The following is a 24,378-nucleotide window of genomic DNA, read 5'->3' as shown; positions in this document are numbered from 1 at the left end:
GCAGACTAGCTACACTCGGGGCTTGCGCCACCCCCTCTCCTTGCTGGGCCAAGCCAAGAGGATTGCTCAGTGGCCTCAGGCATTCCAGAAGCACCGTCTTCTCGAGAGCATTGCTGCCTAGGGAGACTTGTAGTTTTTCCCACCAGTTGTCCCACATTGCTGACCCAGCTCCTCAAAAAGGCAGGAGAAAAGTCACAGTAGGATACCTGAGTAGGAAAGCTGGCATCTGATCCACTCATGCTCAAGGTGCCCCAGCTTCTGTGAATGAGCAGCTGCCAAGGAGACCAGCTCACCCAGCCTGCAAGGTAAAGCTGACCCAGGGCAGGAGGGCTATCTGCTCTCACGGTACTCTGCCAAGAACCAAAGTGTCCCTGGTTAAAGAGAACTAGGAGAATGGGGTAAATAAATAAAGCCCACTGGAAGCAGGAGCCAAGGCTCACTCTGCCCCTGGCACTGACTGTGTAATGCACAGCAGGCACCCACTCAACCGAGAGGAGCACAACTAGATATCCCCCAGGGCACCACAGATACCAGGGTCCTGGGCCTCCGATTTCATCACAGGATCATGGCTTAATGTTCTAAATAAGGGGGGCTGAGAAGACCAGTGGGGGGTTGACTTAATGTTGTCGATCAATCTCACTGTCCCTCAGTGGTGGCTGTTTTGTTTTTGGTACTAGGGATTGAGCCAAGAGGTACTTTACCACTGAGCTACAAAGTCCTTTTTATTTTTGTTTACTTATTAGGTAATGGGAATTGAACTCAAAGGTGCTCAACCACTGAATTACATCACTAGCCCTTTTAATTTGTTTATCTATTTATTTTCAGGTCTTGCTAAGTTGCTAAGGCCAGCCTCAGTCTCCCAAGCTGCTAGAATTACAGGTGTGTCTACCTGGATGATCTTAAATTCTTCAAATTTAACATGTCCCAAGCAGACTCATCTTGGCAGCTCCCCTAACCACCACATCCTCATCAATTCTCCCAACTCCTCCTCCTTCAATCCCTCCCAGCTGGTTACTAAATGTTATGGATTCTGTCCCTCCATGAGCTCATTCCAGCCAATGCTAGCTTAGCTGCTTACCATATGCAAACACCAAGGAGGCACTAAGGATGTTGAGCTTTATAAAACTCAGCCCCAGTGCAAAGGCCACCACAAAGACCCTCAGACACACTTCAGAACACAGCCCCCCATCTCCTCTTCTTGAGTCATAGCCTGATTCTAGACTGCACCCCAAGTTAGCTGCTTCTTAACTGGACTCTCTACAACTCTTTCTTCACTCAGACCTCTTCTTCAGAACTGCCAACATGGTATCTTTCTAAGAAATGATATGGATCAAAACCACCTTCTTTCTTCGTTTGCTCCTCATTCCTTGAATGGAAAGTCAGAGCTACTTAGCAAGCAACTAGAGCCCTTCAAACTCAGGCTATGAGCCTGGCAGATGTATTGCCAACCCTCCCCCCTCAAGCACATGAAAGGAGCCACTATTTCCTGCCCACAGTATACTTTTCCACAGCCCCTACCTCTGCCCAGTTTTAATGTGTTAGGATGCCTGCTTTGGTTTGAATGCGGCCCCAAAATTGATGTGTTGCAAACCTGAATCCTTAGTTAGTGGTGTTGGGAGATGGGATCTTTAAGAGGTATTTAGAGCTGGGATCTGTCTCAGTGATACAGCATTTGCCTAGTGTGCCTGAAGCTCTGGGTTCATCCCGTACTGGAAAAAAGAGAAAGAAGTGTGTTTTTTAGGTCATGAGGGCAGAACCCTCATGGACACATTAATGCTTTTATCACAGGAATGGATTCATTACTGTGGGAATGGGTTCTTTATAACAGGACATGTTCAGCCAGCCATCTCTATCTGTCCCTTTTCACCTTTTGCCTCCTGCCAGAAGATAAAAGAGCAAGAAAGCCCTAATCAGCTGGGGTCCCCTTGATTGTGGATTTCCTGATCTCCAGAATCCTGTACCAAATAAACTTCTGTTCATTATAAATTATCGAGTGTGTGGCAGTATTACAGCAGCACAATACAGACTTAAGACAGAAAATCAGTACTGAGGAGTGGGGTCACTGTAAAAATAAATACCTGAATGTGGAAGCAGCTTCAGAACTGGGTGTTGGGTAGAGGCTGGAAGAATCTGGAGACACAAGCTAGAAAAGGCCTAAATTGCTGAAAGCAGAGGTTATGAGTGATCCTGGTGAGGGTTCAGAAGAAGAGAACTGCAGGGAAAGTTTAAAATTTCTTAGAGAAGACTTAAGTGGTCTTTAAAGGCTATCAGGAGAAATATGAATGGTGTCATAATTTAGATATGAGGTATCCACCAAAAGGTCATGTGTGAGACATGCAAGAATGTTCAAAGGTGAAATGATTAAATGATGAGTTATCAGATTAATCCACTGACACAGATTAACTAGGTGATAGCTCTAGGCAGGTAATGGGGTGTTTGGAGGAGAGAGGTCACTGGGGGTATGCCTTTTGGTTATTTATTTATTTATTTATTTTGCGGTACTGGGGATCGCTCCAAAAGGAGCAAGCAGTAAGCACTGGTGGCATCTACATGGTGCTAATTCTGCAGGCTTGCAGAATCCAAGAGCTTGGGGGTCATGGCTTCCCCACTGAGATTTCACAGGATGTCCTAAGCAGCCCTAGGGCCCCAAGTGGACTTGTCACAGAGGTAGTCACTGCAGAGAACCCCTTATAAGGTTTCCTGGAGGAACCTTATAGGGTGCCTGGAGGAACTCTAGGATCAGAACTGCAAGTCCTCAGCAGGCCTGAGGTAGGATAGAAGAAAAAATAGCCAAAAAGGAGACAAAAGGAGGAACAAGGAAACAGAATTTTAAATCTAAAGTTCTTCAGATGCCTATAATCTCAGCTACTTGGGGGGCTGAGACAGAAGGGTTCAAACTTAGCAAGACCCTGTCTCAAAATCAAAATTAAAGGGGCTAAGGATGTGTGTAGCTCAAAGGTAGAGTGTCACTGGGTTCAATCTCCAGTATCACAAAATAGTCAAAAATAAATTTTAAAAAACCTATAGTTCCACATACCTTTCCAGATCAATCACTCATATTGGTTTTTCCTGGCCTGTCAGGCCCAGATTTCTAGAAAAATCTGTAAACTTTAATGTAAATTCACCCACTTAAAAAAATAACCTTTTGCACTGTTAATTAGCCCATACAATAAAGAGATTAAGGATGTGAGGGCAATCTGGCTGGACATCAGTCACCCATTATCACCAGAATTGATTCAGCTGATCTGGCTGGCGAGGTGGAGGTGCTTTTCCTTCCTCCCTGCTCCAAGCACATCCCTCTGAAAGATGTGCACTCTGTTGAAGAGGACCACCTTCCCCAATAGAGGAGGACCGTTCTTCAGTTGAGGGTATAGATTAACTGTTCTCCCCTATTAGAACTCCCAAACAAGCTCTCAATAAGTAGATTAAGCACGGAGAGATACGTTTAGGGAAACCTATAACTCAGGGGACTTTCCAACATCATCGGTTGATTAAATAAGGGAGACCACATCAATATAAGGATTCTGAGAATGACCAGACCACTATAAATTGTCTTGTGATTGCCAGACTGGTGTCATTACCACAAACCTTCCCATACCCACCTCTCACACAGTATCCTTTAAAAGAAGATCCAGAGATGCCCCCACCAAAGCATGTCTCTCTTGAGATAGTTCTTCTCCCTCAAATGTGCATCCTAAATAAATCTGTCTGAGTTCCTGTGTCTCTGATGTGATGTATGCTGAAATTCTTTTCCATCAGGTATGTCAAGGATCCCACTTGTCCTGAGGTGAGTTCTGTCCCCTTCTCTGGGGAACTTGGACCTCCTCTGGTGACAGGCCCTATGGAACAGGAACTATAGAGCCACCAAGATGCAATGCTAGCCTGACAGAGCTGTAGATACTAATGTGTGAGCCCAGGAAAGCCACAGAGGCGGGACTGCCTAAGGTCCCAAGGATTAACCCCTTCAACCCAGTGTGTCTGGAAGGCAGAACATGGAGTCAAAGAAGATTCTGGAGCTATAAGATTTAATATTGTTTTCTCTGTTGGGTTTTGGACTTCCTCAGGACCAGTTACCCTCTTTTCTCACCTATTTCTCCCTTTGGGGGTGGGAAGGTACCTCCTATGCTGCCCCACCACTGTATTTTAGAAGCATGTGACTTGTGATTGTATTTTGATTTCATAGGCTCCCAGCTGGAGAGGAATTTGCCTCAGGATGAATCTTGCCTGGAGTCTTAACCTGTATCTGAATTAGATGAGACTGAACTTTTAAGTTGGTTTTGGAACTGAGTTAAGACTTTGGAGCTGTGTAGATGGAATGAATGTATTTTTTTTTTTTTTTTTAATCAACATGCAACAATCAGTAACTTTTCTTTTTTACCTTTATTTTATGTATTTATATGTGGTGCTGAGGATTGAACCCAGTGCCTCACACATGCTAGGCAAGCGCTCCACCACTGGGCTACAATCTCAGCCCCTAGAATGAATATAATTTGCACATGGGAAGGACATGAGTTTGGAGGGGCAGGGACAGAATTCTATGGCTTGCATGAGTCCCCAAAAGTCCATATTTTGAAAACATATTCCCCAAAGTAGTAGAGGTGTTGGAAGGTGGGACTTTTAAGGGGTATTTAGGTCTTGGGGGCTCTGCCTTAGTAAATGGATCAATGTCATTATCTTGGGAATGGGCTCCTTATAAAAGGCCAAGTTTGCCTTTCTAGCTTCTACCTTCTACCATGAGAGGATGCAGCATGCAGGTCCCCACCAGATGTGGCCCCTCAATCTTGGTCCCAGCCTCCAGAACTGTGAGCCAAAAAAATCTATTCATTACAAATCACCCAGTCTGGGGTATTGTGTTATAAGAGCAGAAAACAGACTAAGGCAATATTCTAACTCCTCCCCACTCTGTCTGAACAATCCCACTCCAGCAGCATCTGCTCAAATGCCTCTCATCACTGAAGTCTTCTCAGACATTTTTATAAACAACTGATGTATTTGTTTCCACAAAATATTGTTTATACCTTGAATTCTGTACTTAACAGGTAAAATAAGGTTGTATTGTTACGGGTTTTAAATCTTGTCCACTATCCTATGACCTTTGACTTATTTATAAAGAGCCTATGAGAGTACTGGGATTATCCAAAATATACTGTCACATAATGTAACTTTATAATTATGTGCTTGCAATGATAAAATTATGGCATTTGCAGGCAAATGGATGAAATTGGAGAATATCATGCTAAGTGAGATAAGCCAATCTCAAAAAGTCAAAGGACGAATGATATCGCTAAGTGGATGATGACACATAATGGGGGGAGGGAAGGGTTAGTGTTAGGGTTAGAGTTAGGGTTAGGAAGGGGGCAAGAATGGAGGAAGGAAGCACTGTATAGAGGGAAAAGAGGGGTGGGAGGGGTGGGGGGAAGGGAAAAAATAACAGAATGAATCAAACAACATTACTCTATGTAAATTTATGATTACACAAATGGTATGCCTTTACGCCATGTACAAACAGAGAAACAACATGTATCCCATTTGTTTACAATAAAAAAATAATAATAATTATGTGCTTGCTTACTTCCTTCTTTTTTACCCCCAGTACCAGGGATTGAACCCAGGGGTATTCTATCACTAAACTATGTCCTAGCCCAATTTTTCTTTTTTTGTCTGTCTTAGGGATTGAACCCAAGTGTACAGTACCACTGAGTTACATCTCCAGACCCTTTAATGTTTTATTTTAAGAAAGGGTCTCACTATGATGTAATATTTTGGAAAACAGTTTGAACAGTCCTGCTGTCAGGCTCAGAGAGGAAATTGTTAGAATGGTTTTGTTGCAATTGTTTATTCTCTCATTGATCATATGGTACACAGCAACAGATTTATTTTATTGTTTGTTAACACTTTATTTTGCAAATAAAAAATATATACATATGAACATATACATATATAAATATATGCATATATATGTGTTATACCATAGGCAATCTCTTAGGTATCCCATATGGTTTTAATGTGAAATTCTCTAACAATAAATAATGCTGGGTATTTTTTCATATGCTTATTTACCATTTGATTATCCTCTTCAATGAAATACCTATTTATGTTTTTTGTTAATTTTTAATTGCATTTGCTGATGGTTGAGTTTTCCAATCTTTATATATTTTGTAAACAAGTATGTGTAATGCATAATTTAATTAATTAATTAATTATTTTAAAAAAAGAAAGAAAGAAAGAGTCTCACTAGGTTGCCCAGGTTGACTTTCAACTTGCAATTCTCCTGCCTCAGCCTCCCAAGTTGCTAGGATTATAGGGATGTGCCACAATACCTGGCTGTTTTATGAACATCTGACAAACAAGTAATATCATGGAATTAAAGATATACTACATCTCTTAGGGGTAACTGAAATGTAGTGCACACTTACTACATGGAAGACCAGGATCTCTCAACCTCCACGCCACCTATTTTGGGGGCCAGATAACTCATTGTTGTGGGGGGTCCTCTAACATGCACTGTAGGATATTTACCAATATCTTTGGCCTTTACCCATCAGGTGCCAGTAGAACATCCCACTCTCCAGTTCTGACAAGAAAAATATCTCCAGCCATTACCAAATGTTGAGAACCATTGTGCCAGAAACTTTTGAAAGAATGGACATTTTTTTAAGCTGTCTGAGGTCACCCTCCCAGTTATCTTAACTCCCTAAGGTCACCCTCCCAGTCATCTCAACTCCCTAAGGTCACCCTCCCAGGAATGGGAACAAAGCCCTTAAAGCTGTTCCAAGAAACAGCCCCAAACAGAGAATAAAAGGGTAAATTGAGCCAGATAGCCAGATAGTGATCAAACAGAATGATTACCAGAAACTATTGACCAGAATCTACGCCCTGTTGTAAAACATTGTGAAACATGCTGTATGTTATCAGCAAACCCAGGCCCCCTTTGGAATTTCCCGGCAGCTTTGTCCCCCTTTTCCCTTTCATGTGTGACCCCTCCCGATGTGTGTTTTCTGCCTTTATAAACCTACAAGATTTTCTGCTAGGGACTTGACTCCTGGAGTTGGGTCCCAGCGCGCTGGAATAAACACCTCTTGCAGTTTGCATCAAGTGACGCCTCCTGCGGCTGATTGGGGTTGCCGTCCATCCATGAGACAGAGTTGGGGTTTCCTTTTTGGGGGCCTTACATTTGGGGGCTCGCCCGGGATAAGACGGCCCCCCCTCATCCGCGGAGTCGACCTTGGAGGTAAGAAGGGGTACCCCGAAGTTGTCTGTCTTTGTCTTGTGTTTTGTTAGTTGGTCTGGTTCTGTGAGCGCGCTTTCGGTTTCGGTGGCAGCCGTTCGGTGACTCGTGAGAGTGGTCGAACAGTGGCCGGCAGACGTGCCTGGGGGGCCACAGGTTGCAGCCCTGGGGGACGCCCTAAGGGTGGAAGGAGAGCCAGGGACGCCTGGTAGTCTCCGTCGGTAAGGGCGCTGATGGGGTTCAATTGGTGGATCAGAGATTGGCGCCCGTCTGTATCTGGTTCTGTTGTGTGTTTGTGGCGGAGGTGGAGGAAGGGTTGGAACAACTGGGGGGTTCTCGGCCCGGGCTACTCTCGGGTGGACCCCAAAGGTTTCTTCTCTGGACTCCCCCTCCCCACAGCCCTGAAGGGTAACTTAGCAAAGTAGCTTCAGTCTCAAAAGTAATGAAAAATAAGGTCTCATAATTTTAACATCCAACCTGTCCGGATGAGATGGCTAAAATGCCTTAGACACAGAGTTTCTGTTAAAACCTGTTAGATCCTTCCAGATCTCAGTCCAGGCTTACACTGAAATATAAATAAAAGAAGCCTAAAGGCTCAGTAGGAGACCAGTCTCAAACCCAGGGAAAGAAAAGGTAAAAAGAGTCTTTAAAACTCCAGCAAAGTAAATGCTATATTTTTAATTATATGCTTTTTTGAGCTCATGATTTTTTGATCAGTTCTATTTTTTATTCAACTAGAGTTTTTGAACATCTGTTACACTGCAATGGAGATTCACCTATAAAGTTACAAGGGCTTGATTTTGTGTTATTTGTATGTTGTGCTGTCTGATGTCATGTTTTGTCTGTATCAAAACTGAGCGCTCCTAAAATTAAAATTTAAAAAATGGATCCAGATACTCTCAATTCACGTGATTTAAAAAGGTTCAAATTGGGTAAACTTAATAAAAGTAAAATGTCTTTGAAAATAACTTGCAAGTCTCTAGGTGGTCAAGCTAATAAAATATTGATGTTAATAAAATGTCTAATATCAATTGTTTCTAGGACTTTTCTTCAACAGGGAAGAGACAGCAAATACTGTTCAGGACACTTGTCTGATATCTTGGTTTTTTTACAGAATAAGTGAATTAGAGTTAACATGTATGGGATTACTCTAATGTGTTTGTAGAGACATCTGATTAATTTACAAAGTTAAAATGCTAATCGTTAAATAACATCGAGTACTTTTAACTCCTTAAATTCCATGGGGTATCATACTTAAACATTATTGGTGTTTTCATAGGTTGGTAAATAAAAGGGTTTAAACTTGCTTTGTGTCATCACTAAACTAAAAACAAGGTTACTAAGAGTTATGTCCTAACAAGTGCAATTCTATATACGAAGGGTCCCAAAAGTTTCAACTGTGTTTCAATTAGAGTACTATAAACAACAGAATATTTAATCTTATTAAAATAGAGTACTTTATCTAAATTCAGAAATTTCATAAGAGTTGTTTCAGAATGTGAACAAAAAGGGGTCAACGAGTAGGAAAGAGAAAATAAAAGGTTCTGGGTATGGAAATATATTTAGTAAAAGGAAAAAGGAAATGTTTCTGGGTAAGAAAGTGCTTGTGTGATGAAATACATGAGGGTCTAAGTAAGTGCTAAGAAAGTCTGTGTAAGTAAAGGGCAAGTTTCAACAAGTTTGTGTGTAACTAAGTTGGTTATATGTATGTGAGACAGCTAAAACTATTGAAGGTTTTTCCTAAGGTGAAATACTAATGTTCTGATATAAACCAAAGTTTAATCTATATGGTAGAATGACATGGTAAATGACAAGGATTTGAAACACTAATTTACTCTTAACTTTGTGTCTATTAAGTTTTATTCTTTAGAACAATTAGTCTTAATAATTGGGGTGTATACAATTATGGTTAAACAACTATTATAGAGTATTGTACTTTGTTACAGAGTATACGTTTCTCTTTAAAAACTCAATTTGGTAAGATAAAAGTGTCAAGGTATTTGTGAAATGGTCACTAGTTGTAAATTAAATGTGTTCATATTTTTCAGGACCACAAGTTTTTAAAGCAGGGAATTTATAAAGCTGCCATTCTCCAGATTAAACTTGTCTGTAATGGTAATTTTAAACTTATAAAGAGCAAATTTTATTGGGGATTTATTTCTATCATTTAATGTTCTATTATAGGACCTGCTATCAATAGGGTATGTGTAAAATTTGTTACTTTTTACACTGAGATAAAGAATTTCAAATGTAAATGTATTTCTAAACATTAGAGTCTGATTTGTTTAAAGGTTAATATTGTGAAATATGAAAGAAACATGAAAACATTTTGCCATTTAATCACAAAAGGAAAGTTAAAAGCTCTCTCAGCCTTTCTTTGATTCATGTTTTAGATACTATGTTAAATTGTGTTAATTATAAAGTTTATATAGACTCAGGAAACAGTATATGTAAACTACTTAATGATATTTAAGAAAGAAGCAAAGATCAACATCAGAATTAGAACACTTAAGATCTGTAAAGAGCCACGCCTTACCTGAGATAAGGCTCTGCCTCCCACCTCACTGTGTATAGAATAGCTCCAAAATAAGCCAGACTTCAGCTTATTTAAAGTTATAGTCAAAAGATTGGTTCTTGTTGTAAAAGTACTGTGATCTCAAATAGGGGATAGAATGTAGTTCTCAATCAAAATTCAAGATAGCTATTATACAAGCTGAATATATTTTTACTCTTGCTAATTTCATTTTGTAAAACTGTTACCTGTTAATGTTTTGCAGAAGTAGCTGCTCCAAGAACACACAACCTAGGTAACTTGTGATAATAAGCCATCACCTATACAATAGATAGTGGTAACTTCCAGTACTAATGCAGACTCCAGTTAGATAAAAGGGTAAATAACTGTAAAGTTATGGACATTAAAGTTAAAGCCCATTACTCTTAATTTATGACTGGTGAGACTGGCTTGCTGGATAATTAAGATCAAACTTAGAAATTGGAGTTAAATACAGAGGTCAAGAAAAGTCCTTATTTGGGTCTTGCCCTCAACGTTAGCCTGAACCCAGGGAATAAGAGAACTTCTCTAAGGAGCGTTGCAACTCTGGGTCACACAACCTCCTGATCAAGGAGATTGTTGAGACTAGAGGATGAAAAATTATCCAGTGCATCTGCTGCAGAGGAGGGTCATGGAAAAGGGGAAACATCCCTTGATGTTTCTAAAGGAAGTCACCTCATCAAGAGACCCTGCCTAATCAAAGTCACTGGTGGAGCTAAGGAGCCGCTCTTAAGTTCTGTACGAGTGACCCCTGTGGGAACTCAGCTGACCCTTTAACAAGACAGGAACTAGGTCAATTTGACCAGCTTGATCTTAGATACCCAGCAAAACAGTTAAAACCAAAATATAGCCATTCTTGGGCACTTAAAGGAAATAACAGTTAAATGTAACTTAAGATGTACACTTGTACTAGTCCACTAGAATAGACTGGAAGCTACAAATGAGAGAAAGATTCTTCAGCAAATGTGCCTGATAACTATCAAGAGAAACTGCCAGAGTCAGAAGTTTTTAGTCAGTTTAAGGCCTGCAGACCTTCCTAAGCTACACAGGTAGACTTAATCTATGTTTGCTAGTATGATTATCTATTCCTAAGTAACAGAAGTATAGAGATCTCTAGTAAACACGGGTTATACCAATAAAGGGATATTTTACAAAATCAGATGACATTAAGTAGCTCAACTATATTTTCTGGGGACATCTATGACAATGTTAAGGTCCCCAAATAAAGGCCTTGTTCTCTCCAGCCTTTGCTAGGCCTAGTTATGGGAACAATTTCTCAGTTCTTCCACCTCCTGGTGAGAGATTAACTTCTGTCATTTTCATGATACTCAGTGGCATGTTTCAGATGCTGCAACATTTACTTTGTGCTAATCTCATTTCAGTACTCATGTCTTTTTGTTCTTCTATCATAGAAGCAGCCGCCCCCTCGGCTCTTGCCTGCCTGAAATCGCCTAATCACCTTCATCAGGGAAAGAATAAGTGCTGTACAGGTACTAATGCTCAGGCAATAATACCAGTCCCTCCGCCAAGGAAATAGCTTTGGAGAAGAGTATATAGAGACAGAAGTTCCATGATTAGAACTTACCAGAAAAGAAAATGGGGAAATGAAAGAATGGACATTTTTTTAAGCTGTCTGAGGTCACCCTCCCAGTTATCTTAACTCCCTAAGGTCACCCTCCCAGTCATCTCAACTCCCTAAGGTCACCCTCCCAGGAATGGGAACAACCTTAAAGCTGTTCCAAGAAACAGCCCCAAACAGAGAATAAAAGGGTAAATTGAGCCAGATAGCCAGATAGTGATCAAACAGAATGATTACCAGAAACTATTGACCAGAATCTACGCCCTGTAAAACATTGTGAAACATGTTGTATGTTATCAGCAAACCCAGGCCCCCTTTGGAATTTCCCGGCAGCTTTGTCCCCCTTTTCCCTTTCATGTGTGACCCCTCCCGATGTGTGTTTTCTGCCTTTATAAACCTACAAGATTTTCTGCTAGGGACTCGACTCCTCGAGTTGGGTCCCAGCGCGCTGGAATAAACACCTCTTGCGGTTTGCATCAAGTGACGCCTCCTGCGGCTGATTGGGGTTGCCGTCCATCCATGAGACAGAGTTGGGGTTTCCTTTTTGGGGGCCTTACACTTTCAAGGGCTGTTCAAATATTTTCTCAACGCTGCGGGTCAAACACTGTAGTCATCTCCATAGTGGAGACAAGGAACTAAGGCATGAGAAGGATGAGTGAGGAGCCCAGGTCACAGAGTTAACGAGGAGTGCAGCCTTGTCCTTCCAGAGCGCCACTTCTAATCTTTAGTCCCTACTGCTCTAATAAAACCATCTCATGAAGGAGTGGCTCCCTAAGCTCCAAGTACCTTAAGGGAGCCCCACACTCCACCACTGCCCTTTGGAACAACTAGAGAAGTGAGGTCTCCAGTGTATCAAAGTCTGTCAATCAGGCCGCTTCTCAGGCAGCCTTCCTTCGGACACACGGTCACTAGCCTCACTGCCCTGGTGTCCCTTTGCAAGCTCCCCAGTGTGCTTTTAATGTACATGGCTGCATTCACTGATACCCTCCAGCTGGACACCAGACTCCCACACATGCTGTCCTTTTCCTTGAAGCCATGTCACACCACAGGCACAGGACTTAATCACTCGCTCCTAAACCAGGTCTCCAGGGCCCTATTCTCACGTGGTGACTCTTCCAAACCTCAGTATGGAACTTGACTGCACCTGCATCCACACATTTCACCAGCCTGTCCAGGTATGTGTGTCTGGTCCTCGTGACCACTGCCAATATCCCAGTGCAAGACATAGCCCAAACTGCACTGTGAATGCAATGTAATTAATGCAGCAGAAAGTTAACACGAGGGTAGAGGTATGAGAGTTCTCCCTTCACATTATAATCTACCATTCTTTGGCATAGATGGCCAACTAATTGCAATTCCCCTGGATAGGCTATTGTCTTTATCACTTTCCTGCTCAAAAACCCTCCTTGGGTTTCTTATCTCAGAGGAAAGTCACATCTTTGCTCTGCCCTATAGCTACCCATATGGCCAGCACCTCTCTCCTTTTCCAATTCTTCCCTCTTATTCCATACCACACAGTCCAGCCTTACCAGTCCAGTCCTTTTTTTTTTTTTTTTGGTGGTGGTGGTACTGGGGATTGAGTCCAGGGTTGCTCTACCACTGAGCTATATCCCAAGTCCTTTATTCAATTTTGAGACAGGGTCTCACTAAGTTGCCTCGGCTGTCCTTGAACTTGCAATTCTCCTGTTTCAGTTGCCCAAGTTGCTGGGATTACCTGAGTATGTCACTGCATCTAGCCACTCAACATGTCTTGATGAGGCTAGCCAGGCACACGCGCTCCTTGGGGCCTTTGCACTTGCTGTTCTCTCAAACTGGAATGCTTTCCTCCTAGACATGGGCTAGGGTATCTATTCATCCAGCTCTTTCCTCAACTTTTCCAATTCCCAGCAGCAATTCCCCACACTTCCAATTTGCAGATTCCCTTCCCTACTTGCAAAGACTTTGTTGTTTTGTTCACTGCTGTTGTATGGCCAATGTCTAGAATAGTGCCTGGCACACAGTTGGCTCTCATACAAATTTACTGAATAAACAAATGGATCCATTCATCAGGATGTCATTGTCCCAGTGCAGGAGGAAGAGTGGAGAAGCAGTAGCAATAGGTCAGGTCCACTCTAGCACCTCTGGTACAGCCTGTGGCTAGACCCCAGATGAACTTGGTGGTCTCACCCCATCATTGTACAGTGATTGAAGTATGCCTGGGGGTATGAGGCTGTGTTCCCCCGTCTCAATAGACAACAGAGGGCAGAGTAACTGAGTACATCAAGGCCACCAGTGGGAGTGTCTCTCAAGTCATCCAAAGAAAAGTCATCGGAGGAAAAGGAATCAGACAAGTTTGCCACTGCAACCACAAGGCTTTCTCTGTTCCCTGCCCTTGGGCTCCATAGGTAGCCAACAGCCTGCACAGCAAAATTTGCACAGAAACACTGTATCATCCATTTGACCAGCTGCCAATCACAAGACACCATGGGAGTCACCTGAAAAGCATACTTCCGGTGTCTGCCTGGAGCGGCAGAAGCTTTGAGTTCTATTCTCAGGGTTAGACAGCTAAAGCCCATGTGACAGGGTGGGAGTCAGCAGGGCAGGCCGGGCCCAGGATAAATATAGGAGAAATTCACTGCCAACATGGACCTTCCCACAACAGAGAAGGCATTAACTTGTACTAAGGATCTCTGACTAAAAGCACTGGAACGTGGGGCTGGTACCCAACATGCCACCAACATAGCCAGTACCTCCCTCCTCTGGCCCCCAGATACCTCTTCTAGAAACAGTGGATTGTACCAACCCTGCCCTTACCCACACAATGGCTCCAATTCCCAGGTGACTATCAAATGTTTGCAATATGGCTGGTCCGCCCTGACTGGCACTTTAAGTAGAAACATATGCTGAATTTCAAACGCTTAGTACATACACACATACACACACGCAATATTGCCTTATAGTGGGTTAAAATATGTAAATTAATTTCACCTCTTTATTGTTACTTTTTGAAAATGTGGCTGAATTTAAAATTTTTTTTGATAATTTTAAATTACCAGCTGTGTATGGTGGCACACACTTGTAATCCCAGAGACTCAGGAGGATCACAAGTTCAAGGCCTGCCTCAGCAATTTAGCAAGAATCTGTCTCAAAAATACATCTGGAGGGCTGGGGAGATAGCTCAGTTGGTAGAGTGCTTGCCTTGTGTGCACAAGGCCCTGGGTTCGATCCCCAGCACTGCAAAAAAAAACAAAACATCTGGAGATGTATTTCAGTGGTAAAGTGCCCCTGAGTTCAAGCCCCAGTACTATAAACAAACAAATAAATGTAACTTACGTTTGTGGCTCCCATCACTGGGCTAGATAATTCTTCCTCATTCAAACTTTCTATTATCCAGTGGAGTCCACCCCTAAATGCCTATTGGAAGGATCTAGAAAACTGCTTCACTTCTTGTGCTCCACATTAAAAAGGCTAGCCCTGGGATCTGAGATGTCCAGGGAGGGGCCCTCATTCGGATGCATAGCCAAGGTGGCTCTAGAGTTCTAAGGTCTTTAACATATCACAGCCCAGAAAACCTCCTCCCTATGTCTCCTTCCCTCTCCTCCTGTATCATGAGTATGGAAGCAAAGTTCAAGATGCCATTGTCCTTGGTCCACAGGCTCAACCTCTGCTCTGCCCACACCCAACCTCTTTCTGACCCTTCTTACCTCAGTGCCTCCAGGGGGCTACTCCTCACATATTTTCCCAGAGTCTACAAGGGTGGGCAGCTAAGTTTGGGTGGGGCAGCAGATCAGATGGAACTGGTTCACCAGAACCTTCTCTCCTCCTCTGGTCAAGAGCAGTGCCCTGGAGGCAGGCCACCAAGACTGGCCTCTGCCTTTGCCACTTGCAGGATATGTGACTTTGGGATGACAGCTCTCCTAAGTCTGAGTCTCCTGATCTGTAACATGGAGGAAGAGTTCCCTCCCACAGAGTTTCATCATGATAGAAAATAAATGACACAAGTAAAACATACCAGGAAATTCACAGTGAACAATAATTTTTGGCAGTGCTCTATCTTCATGTACAAGGTGCAATCCAAAAACTGCAACCATGTAAAATATGGGGTGAATGAAAATATTCTTAATAACACTATTTTTTGATCCACACGCTCATGATCAAAAGGACAAATAAAAACTGTGAATCTTATATTACACATAACTGACTATCCATTGAGCTAAGAAAGTCCCAGATGATTCCACTAGCATTTCCTAAACACATCTTCCCTCCTCAGAGGTAAAAAATTTAGCTTGTATGTCCTCATCTGCATAAGCATGCACACATGCACGTGTGTACATGCACACAATTTGAGATCGCAGACTTGGAGTCAGAGCCAACAGTTTCACTGAAGGGTCCTTGTCCACCAGGGGTTTATTGTGTTATGAATACTGGGGGATCTGAAATCACTAGTGGGGACCCAAGATCAGACTTCCGGCCCCAGTTCCCGTCCTCCTGCCACAGCTTCCTCTGGACTACCCAATCACCAGAAGCCTCATCACTCCACCTATCTTTGACACATCAGCCTGCTTCACTTCCACACTGGCAATTATACCACACTGTCTCTGGTGTATGCCCCAAGAATGCAAGGTTTTCATGTGCTCCATAGTCTCTGCAACATTGAATTGAATGCCTGGTATGGGATAAGTAATCAGTAAATATTTAAATGAATGGGCATCTGAGTATAATATACTCAGATATATTATATAATATAACATATTATACTGCATACTCAACATAACATATTATAGTGCATACTCAAGCATTAAGTAGAACAACTGTGAACAGAAACTTTCACCAAGTTAAAACAACCCAGGCCCTTCTTTTGCAAAGACATGGGCATCTAAGGTGCTGGGGGCTGGATGAAGGCTCAGACTGGAAGCTCACAGAGTCAACAAGGGTCATCATTTTCTGCCAAGTGCATGTCACTGCACTCACAAGAACACTCTTATCACCAGCCAGATGTGGGTTTCTGCAGAACTGGCCGTTGCCAACTTTGACTCAGCTTAACCACTACCAGCTCCCAGGGTGCTAGACCACATCAGGGGCTGGCGTCAGCAAACTTCAAGAGGTCTTGGGAGAGTCACATGCTTGAGGACATCCCATTTCCTAGGAAATCTCTTTCTTCCTTACTTGCTTCTCAAGATTGCCAGCTAGAGATAAAATACCAGGACCCAGCTGCCAGGGACTCAAAGCACTGTTAGCAGTGGAAAGGGATATAGAATCAGAAAGGCCTAAAGTTTAATCCAACTTCTGCACCCACGGGCTTGGTGACTGAGTCTCAAATTCCTCCTCTGAAAAATGGGGGTACCAAGAGCAAATTCTCAGAGATGTCATGAGCCTCAAGATACATTGTGAGCTGGACACAGTGGTGCACACCTGCAATCCCAGTGACTTGGGAGGCTGAGACACGGAGGATCGTAAGTTCAAGGCCAGTCTGGGCAATTTAGCCAGACCCTGTCTCAAAATAAAATTAAAATGGTCTGATGGTATGGCTCAGTGGCAGAGCACCACTGGGTTCAATCCCTGATACCAGAGAAAAGAAAGACCCATCAAGGTGTTTAAAGTCCACAGCCTCCAACTGAACCTGGCACAGAGCAAGTACTCAGCACCTGAATATAACAGTAACATCTGGTCCTGGTCCTGCCTGCCCCTCCTTCTACATGGCAGTCCCTCTCAACTCAAGATCTATCCCACCCCAGCAAAGAGAGTCCTCAGCCACAGCTCCTACTTACTCCACAACCATACTCACCTGTCTTCCAGGCCACCGACTCCACTCCATCCACTACACAAGACGGCAGCTGACCAGGGAAACAATCAGACTGCTACCCAGACTCCGCCTTGCACTGAACACAGATCCACCTCCTGGCCCAGACTCAAAGGCACACTGGTGGGGTGGGTGGAGGGCGGGGGAAGGAGACCGGGAGGAGGCAGCACAGGGGACGTCGATTTTGCTCTGTCTTTCCAAACACCCCTTCTAGAATCTGTGCCCAAGTTCCTGATCTAAGCCCTCTCCGGAGCTGCACCCCTCTCCAGAACAGGTTCTTTCAAAGCTGCTCCCCCACTTAGCAGGGATGCTGGTACATACATACCACTCAAGAGTTCAGGCTTTAAATAAATCACAAATGATGCATATGACCCACAAATGCTTAAATATATCTGCAATCCCACAAATAAGAAAAAAAAAAAACAACCCTCCCCCGTCAAAAAAAAAAAAAAAAAAAAAAGAACAAAACAAAACAATGAGCCAAGGAGAAAAGCAAAGGGACATGATTTGATCTAGCAATTCCACACTGGTATACACTCCAAAGAAATGAAATCAGGAATCTGAAGAAACTTTGTACCATGTTCACAGCTGCCTTAGTCATGACAGCTTAAATATGGAAGGAATTCGAGTGTCCTTTGAGGGATAAGTGGATATGAAAATATGATACATCCATATAATGGAGTATTTATTCATCTGTAAAAAGGAAATTCTGACATTTGCTACAAAATGGATGAAACCTGAAGACACCATGCTAAGTGAAATAAGCCAGCACAGAAAGACAAATACTATATGATTCCATGTACAAGAGGTACTCAGAATCATCACATGCATAGAAACAGAAAGTAGTGGTGGTTGCCAAGGGAAGGAGCAGGGTTTTCAATTTTACAAGATGAAAAGAATTCTGGAGATGGATGGTAGTGAAGATAGCACATTAAGAATGTTCAAATGTGGGCTGGGGTTGTGGTTCAGTGGTAGAGCACTTGCCTAGCTTGTGTTTGGCACTGGATTTGATTCTCAGCACTGCATATAAATAAGTAAAAGAAAGGCCCATTGACAACTAAAAAAAAAAAAAAAATCGAAAAAAATTTTTAAAAAGGGGCCTGGAGTTGTGGCTCAGTGGTAGAGTGCACACCTAGCATGCGTGAGGCCCTGGGTTCGATCCTCAGCACTATATAAAAATAAAGGTATTGTGTCCACCTACAACTAAAACAAAATATTTTTTTTAAAAATTTAAAAAAGAATGTATGAATGTACATAATGCCACTGAACTGCATGTTTAAAAATGATTAAGATGGTAAATATATTACAACTGCCTATTTTACCATGATAAAAGAATCAGGGGAAGGGTTGGGGGTGTATCTCAGTGGTAGAGCACATGCTTAGCATTTGTAAGGCTCTATCTGATCACTAGCACTACTTAAAAAAAAAAAAAAGAATAAGAAAAACAAAGGACCCAAAAAAAGGTAATTCCCAGTTTAAACCCAAACTTAACAGACATATGAAATGATATTGGTGACCAGGGAACCCAAATACAATTTCTCACACAGTACTGATGGGAGTACAAATTGAAACACTAGCTCAGAAGAGTCCTTCACCACTGGGTACAGGGGCTCAAGCCTGTTATACCAGACACTCAGGAGCCTGAGGCAGGAGGACCATAAGTTCAAGACCAGTTTCAGCAACTTGGTAAGACTCTGTTTCAAAATTTAAAAAAAAAGGGGGGGGGGGGGTGCTGGGATGTAGAGCATTTCAGGTTCAATTCCCCAGTACTACCCCACCCCCCCAAAAAACGACTTTACAATATCTAGTGAGTCTGAAGATGTGCACAGCTTTCAATCTGGCAATTCCATTCTTGGGTACACCCCAGAGAAATCCTCTCTTATACCCGTTCGCCCCATTCAAGGTTGCTAATTTAATATTGCTGTAACAGCAAAAAAATGGAAACAATTTAAATGTCCATGAATAGAGGGATGGCCAAATAAACTGTGGTATATTCATACACTTGAATACTATATAGCCATTTAGGCTGAAGAAATGTCTCTATATTGGTCAATTTGGACAAAACCGAAAATATGAAGTTTATTTTTCAAGTATTACCAAAAGATAAAGTGTTAATCAAAAAAAAATTATGTTTTTATGTACGTGCACATGTATAAATTGTATGTGTGCTTATGTATACAATAAAAGAATAAAATTTAAGGTATAACTAATTTTAAGAGAGAATTATATTCTGGGCAGATGGGAAAAATACAATAGGTTGTAGGGGCAAGTCTTCAGCTTTATGCTTATAATATTTTATTTCTTTTTGTTCATTTTATTTTTATATTTTGGGGATCGAACCCAAGGCCTTGCACATGCTAGGCAAGTGTTCTACTCCTGAGTTACACCCACAGTCCTTTTTAGTAATTATGAGATAGTGTCTCACTAAATGCCCAGGCTGGCCAAACTTGTGATCCTCCTGCCTCCCCTTCCCAAGTAGCTAGGATTACAGGTGTGTCCACCATGCCTGGCCCCTTTATTTTTTAAAAGAAAAAAAAAAATATGTCCGACATAATATGAAAAAAAGTTCACATTTGATAATTTTTTATATGATAATCTGGTTGATTATCAAATTTAAATTTTGTTTGAAATATTTTTATATTATAGAGAAGAAATAAATATTTTCAAAAAAATATAAATTTATAGGCTATACAAGAAAAGATGGATATATTTATCTACATTTTTATATTTTAAGAGCAAATAATTAAAAGGTAAATGACTAACTGGGAAAATATATCTACAACACACACACACAGTATGATAGACCAGTTAATTCCCTCAGTCTGTAATGTGCTCATGCAAATTAAAAGGAAAACAACCAAGACACCAAATTTAAAAGTAGACCAGGGACATGAATGTACGGTTTACAATAAAGAAATATAAATGGCACACAGGAAAAGATGCTGTCTACACTTAGAAATCCCAGTGTGGTTGAGACAGTTTCTCATTGATCTTAACAGCAAAACACAAGAGGCCTGAGACACACAGCGCTGGGGGATGTGGGGAAACAGGTCCCCTGACACGTGGACATGAAAACCAGGTCAACCTTGTGGGAGGAGATTTGGCAATATCTATCAACATCCCCTTTACCTGCCTCTAACTGGGGATTCCCTTGCCAGAAGTTTTCTCTACAGAAAAGTCCTATATATTTACACAGAAACTTGTCTATCAAGATCTTTACCAGTGCTGGGAATATAGCTCAGTGGCAGAGGGCTTGTCTAGCATGTGAAAGGCCCAAGGTTCAATCCCTAGTACTGCAAAAAAGAGAAAGAAAGAAGAAAAGAAAGAAAGTTGGTATGCTCGGTGTGGTGGCATAGGCTTGTAACCCCACCTACTCAGGAGGCTAAGGCAGGATTGTAAATTCAAAGTCAATCTGGGCAACTTTGCAACACTCAAAATAAAAAATAAAAAGGGCTGGGAGGTAGCTCAGAGGTCGTGTCTGTGAGTTCAATTTCTAGTAACACACACACACACACACATTCTTTACCACAGTTCCTCCCTCCCTCCCTTCCCTCCTTTCTGGTATTGCTATATTGCCCAGGCTGGTTTTGAACTCTTGGGCTCAAGCAATCCTCTTGTCTCAGTCTCCTGAGTATCTGGGACTAGGGCATGTACCACACACCACCACACCTGGCTCACAGCACTTTTCAACTAAGATTTTTTTTTTCAATACTGGGGACTGAACCCAAGGGCACTTTACCAGTGAACTATACCCCGAGCCCTTTTTAGGTGGAGGGGGACTGGGGTTTGAACTCCAGGGCACTCGACCACTGAGTCACATCTCCAGCTCTATTTTGTATTTTATTTAAAGACAGTGTCTTACTGAGTTGTTTAGCACCTTACTTTTGCTGAGGCTAGTTTTGAACTCACAATCCTCCTGCCTCAGGCTCCCGAGTTGCTGGAATTACAGGAGTGCACCACCGCGCCCAGCTACCCCAAGTCCTTTTTTATTTTTTATTTTGAGATTAGAGTCTCTCTAAATTATCAGACTTGTCCTTGAACTTTCAATCCTCCTGCCCCAGCCTCCCACATCATGGGGATTTACAAGTCACCGTCACTCTTGGCTCAGCACTTTTTATAGCAGCAAAACAACCTGAAAATCTATTCAGAGACCTGTTTAAGTGCATCAAGGCACAGACAATGAAATGCTACGCAAAGGAAAAGAGAGGATGTGTATCTACGCATTCTGATATCAAGCCATCAGAAGTACAGTATTAAATTGTAAAAAAGGCAGGCAGGAAAGCATTATGTGTACTCCAAATGCACTTTTAACCAAAGTTATGTTTATACATATGTTCGTATATGAATATATTACTCAGAAGATTACAAAAGAAACAAAGGTGGTTGCCTCTTAATAGGGTACCCCTTCTGGGGGTACAGAAGTCTAGAATAGGAGAGATTTTCTTTTTATCATTTACCCTTTCGTATGGTTTAACTTTTTTAAACTGATGAGTGCAATGCACTTTCAACAAAAGTTTGATAGAAAGAAAAGAAAAGCCAGGCACAGAACCCGTTGTAATCCCAGCAACAGAAGGCTAAGGAAGACGGCTGCAAGTTCAAGAGCAGCCTCAGTAATTTAGCAAGACCCTGTCTCAAAATAAAAAATAAAAAGTGCTGGGGAGGTAGCTTAGTGGCAAAGCACCCCAGTGTTCTCTCCCCAATAAGAAAGAAAGAAAGGAAAGAAAGAAAGGAAGAAAGAGAGAGAGAGAGAGAGAGAGAGAGAGAGAGAGAGAGAGAGAGAGAGAGAGAGAGAGAGAGAAAGAAAGAAAGAAAGAAAGAAAGAAAGAAAGAAAGAAAGAAAGAAAGAAAGAAAGAAAGAAAGAAAGAAATTGTAAATGTTGGAAACTCACACATCTGGACCTGAATTCCAAATCAACCATCAGTTGTTTGAGGGTGGCCAAGCCACTTCCCAGGTCTTATGTTTTCAGTTGGGTAAATGCAGATCAAAACAGCACTATCTCTGAGGGTGTGTGAACATGACGGAAAAACAGTGACTCCAAGGATCGTTACTGAAGTGGGTGCAGCTGATCTCAGTCCAAGAACATGCACCACTAGCTGCTTTCACAGATCTGCCTTTCTTGTCCCTCTTTGTGTCCCACTCCAAGGACATGGATCGGCATACTACACACATCGGGCAAACACAGCTTGACCAGGGTGGCAAGTAGGGCTGAAGTTCAGCCCTCCCTCTGCTGCCAAAGTATACGGCCTGTTGCAGGGCCCTGTCCAAACAGAGGGGTAACTTTTTCTAATTTACATAAAAGCTTGATGTGGGCTAGCAGCAATGCCATTTACAGCACCTGCCTCCCTCCTCTCCTCTCTTCTGCAAGTTAAAAACAACCCCATGCAAGGACCTGGGTGTGCACAGACTCAGGCTTTGCCAGAAGCACCCCTGGAGAAGCTGGTAGAGCAAGCCCATCTGTATTTATTCTTCTACACTTCACTTCCCTCGTGCCCACAAGGATTCGCTTTTCATGAGCAGCTGTGGTTTCTGCAGAACTGACTCCTATCACCTTTAGTTTAGTCAGATTCACTTCCTAATTCAGAGCCCTAAAGTGAGGTCACCCAGAAGACTAACCCTGTGTGGTCCCAGGAGATTCATGGGCAAAACCTCCCTCTTCCTCTACCTGCTCCTCAGAAAGCCTAGTTTGGAATAATATTCTTATTGTAATGCAGATGGGGACCCCCCAGGGCCTCTGGGGTACAGTGAGGTTGAGCAAACAGCAGAAATAGAAACCATCATGGACTGAGGCCTACTGCATGCAGGGCAGTGTCTTAGGTACTACATTGAGTAGTAAACACGACAGGCCCAGGCTTACCTAGTTTACACATAAGTGGGCATAGACACATGACTGACATAAATGGGGAAGGTAATATAAAAATGACTCAGATCATGAGGGCACTGGAGCAAAGTAATCAGCCAACTCCTTTGCAGCAGGGTAGATCTCTGGCTCTTGACCTGAGATCTACATGAAAAGGTGTCCATGCAAAGATGGGAATGAGCAGGGGCAAAAGAGTCCAGACTGAGAGGTGCAAAGACCCCACACTTGTCAGATGTAAGGAAAAGAAGTAAGTCTGATGTGGCCACAGAGGATGAGGAAGGGTCCAAAGTGGTCCTGGGAAGCCATGGAGACCAAGTGGTATAGGACATTGTGAGTCACCCCAAGTGGATTTTATTCTAGGTATGAGGAAAAGTTATTGGAGGGTGTTAATAGGAGTGACACCACTTTTTCCCAGTGCTAGGGATGAAACCTAGGGACTTTAAAATGCTAACTGAGTGCTTCAACACTGAGTTGAAGGCCCAGCCCTGGATTAATTTTTAAAAGATCTTTGGGCAATTCTGCAGTTATTGTGCATAATTTCATTTAATCTTTAAACTGCTTTATGCAATAGTTCTCTTTTGTTTGTATTTACAGATGAGGAGTGTCAGTTTCTTCCTGCCTAGGGGGAGTTGACTGATCAGGTCTCCAGGACACCACACAACTTGCAAATCCATCCAAGAATGCAGCTAAGCCTCAGGAGTTCCCCTGCCTTGCAGGTCAGTGGAGAGGCAGGGTGGCAGTGAGGAAGTCATCCTACTTTTTCCCTTTCCCAGTGCTGCACCTCCTGGAGTCAGCGTCCAGGCCCCTGACCCAGCCATCCCTTTCAGCCATGCATGCGTCCCCTTCTCCACCCTGGCGATGGCTGAACAGAGTTCCCCTTCACTGAATGGCCTCTTATTTCCAGAGCCATGTTCCCTTGGTAATCAATGTGCTTCTCCAGAGCAGATGCAGATGCACCTTGACTTATGACGGGGCTGTGTCCTGAGAAGCTGAAAATATTACAAGTCAAAATGCATTTAATACACCTCACCAATGGAACATCCCAGCTTAGCCACATAGTACACCATAGAATATTGGTGGCTGCCACAGCCCAGCATCACAAAATGATCATACTACATATCAATAGCCCAAAGGGCAAATTCAAACTTCCATGTAGTTTCAATGGAACACACATTATGATGATTTCACATCATCATAAAGTTAAAAAAAAATCCTAAGTAAAAAAGCTATCGTAAGTCGGGGACTGTCTGTTCTCCTAAATGCCCCAAGTGGGGATAATGTAGAGCAATGTTCAGTCCTAGGATCCCCACAGAGGTGGATAAAATTCCAGCTTTGCCCCATGAATGCTGCTGGCTTTCAGCTCTATTTTGGAGTACATGGGAG

General features: G+C 42.5%; 1 protein-coding gene across 9 annotated transcripts in view; it reads right to left on the bottom strand.

Moving 5' to 3' along the window:
- Positions 1–24,378, bottom strand: part of ST3GAL4 (ST3 beta-galactoside alpha-2,3-sialyltransferase 4) — a 47,831-nt gene that overhangs the window by 11,615 nt on the left and 11,838 nt on the right. Inside the window, exon 1 of one of the 9 annotated variants that reach the window (XM_079105303.1) lies at positions 17,123–18,155. The exons of 7 other annotated variants lie outside the window; for them this stretch is intronic. In XM_079105303.1, the coding sequence (XP_078961429.1) occupies positions 17,123–17,152 (30 nt within the window). In that variant the 5' untranslated portion in view covers positions 17,153–18,155. Of the gene's footprint in view, positions 1–17,122; positions 18,156–24,378 lie in introns of those variants that run through there. One more of the 9 variants, XM_079105300.1, reaches the window with a different exon arrangement.

This window comes from Sciurus vulgaris (genome assembly GCF_902686455.1).
Source record: "Sciurus vulgaris genome assembly, chromosome: 11".
In the NCBI taxonomy this organism is placed as follows: Eukaryota; Metazoa; Chordata; class Mammalia; order Rodentia; family Sciuridae; genus Sciurus; species Sciurus vulgaris.
Note: the sequence above shows the minus strand (reverse complement) of the source record. Positions and strands in the feature narration are given on the sequence as shown.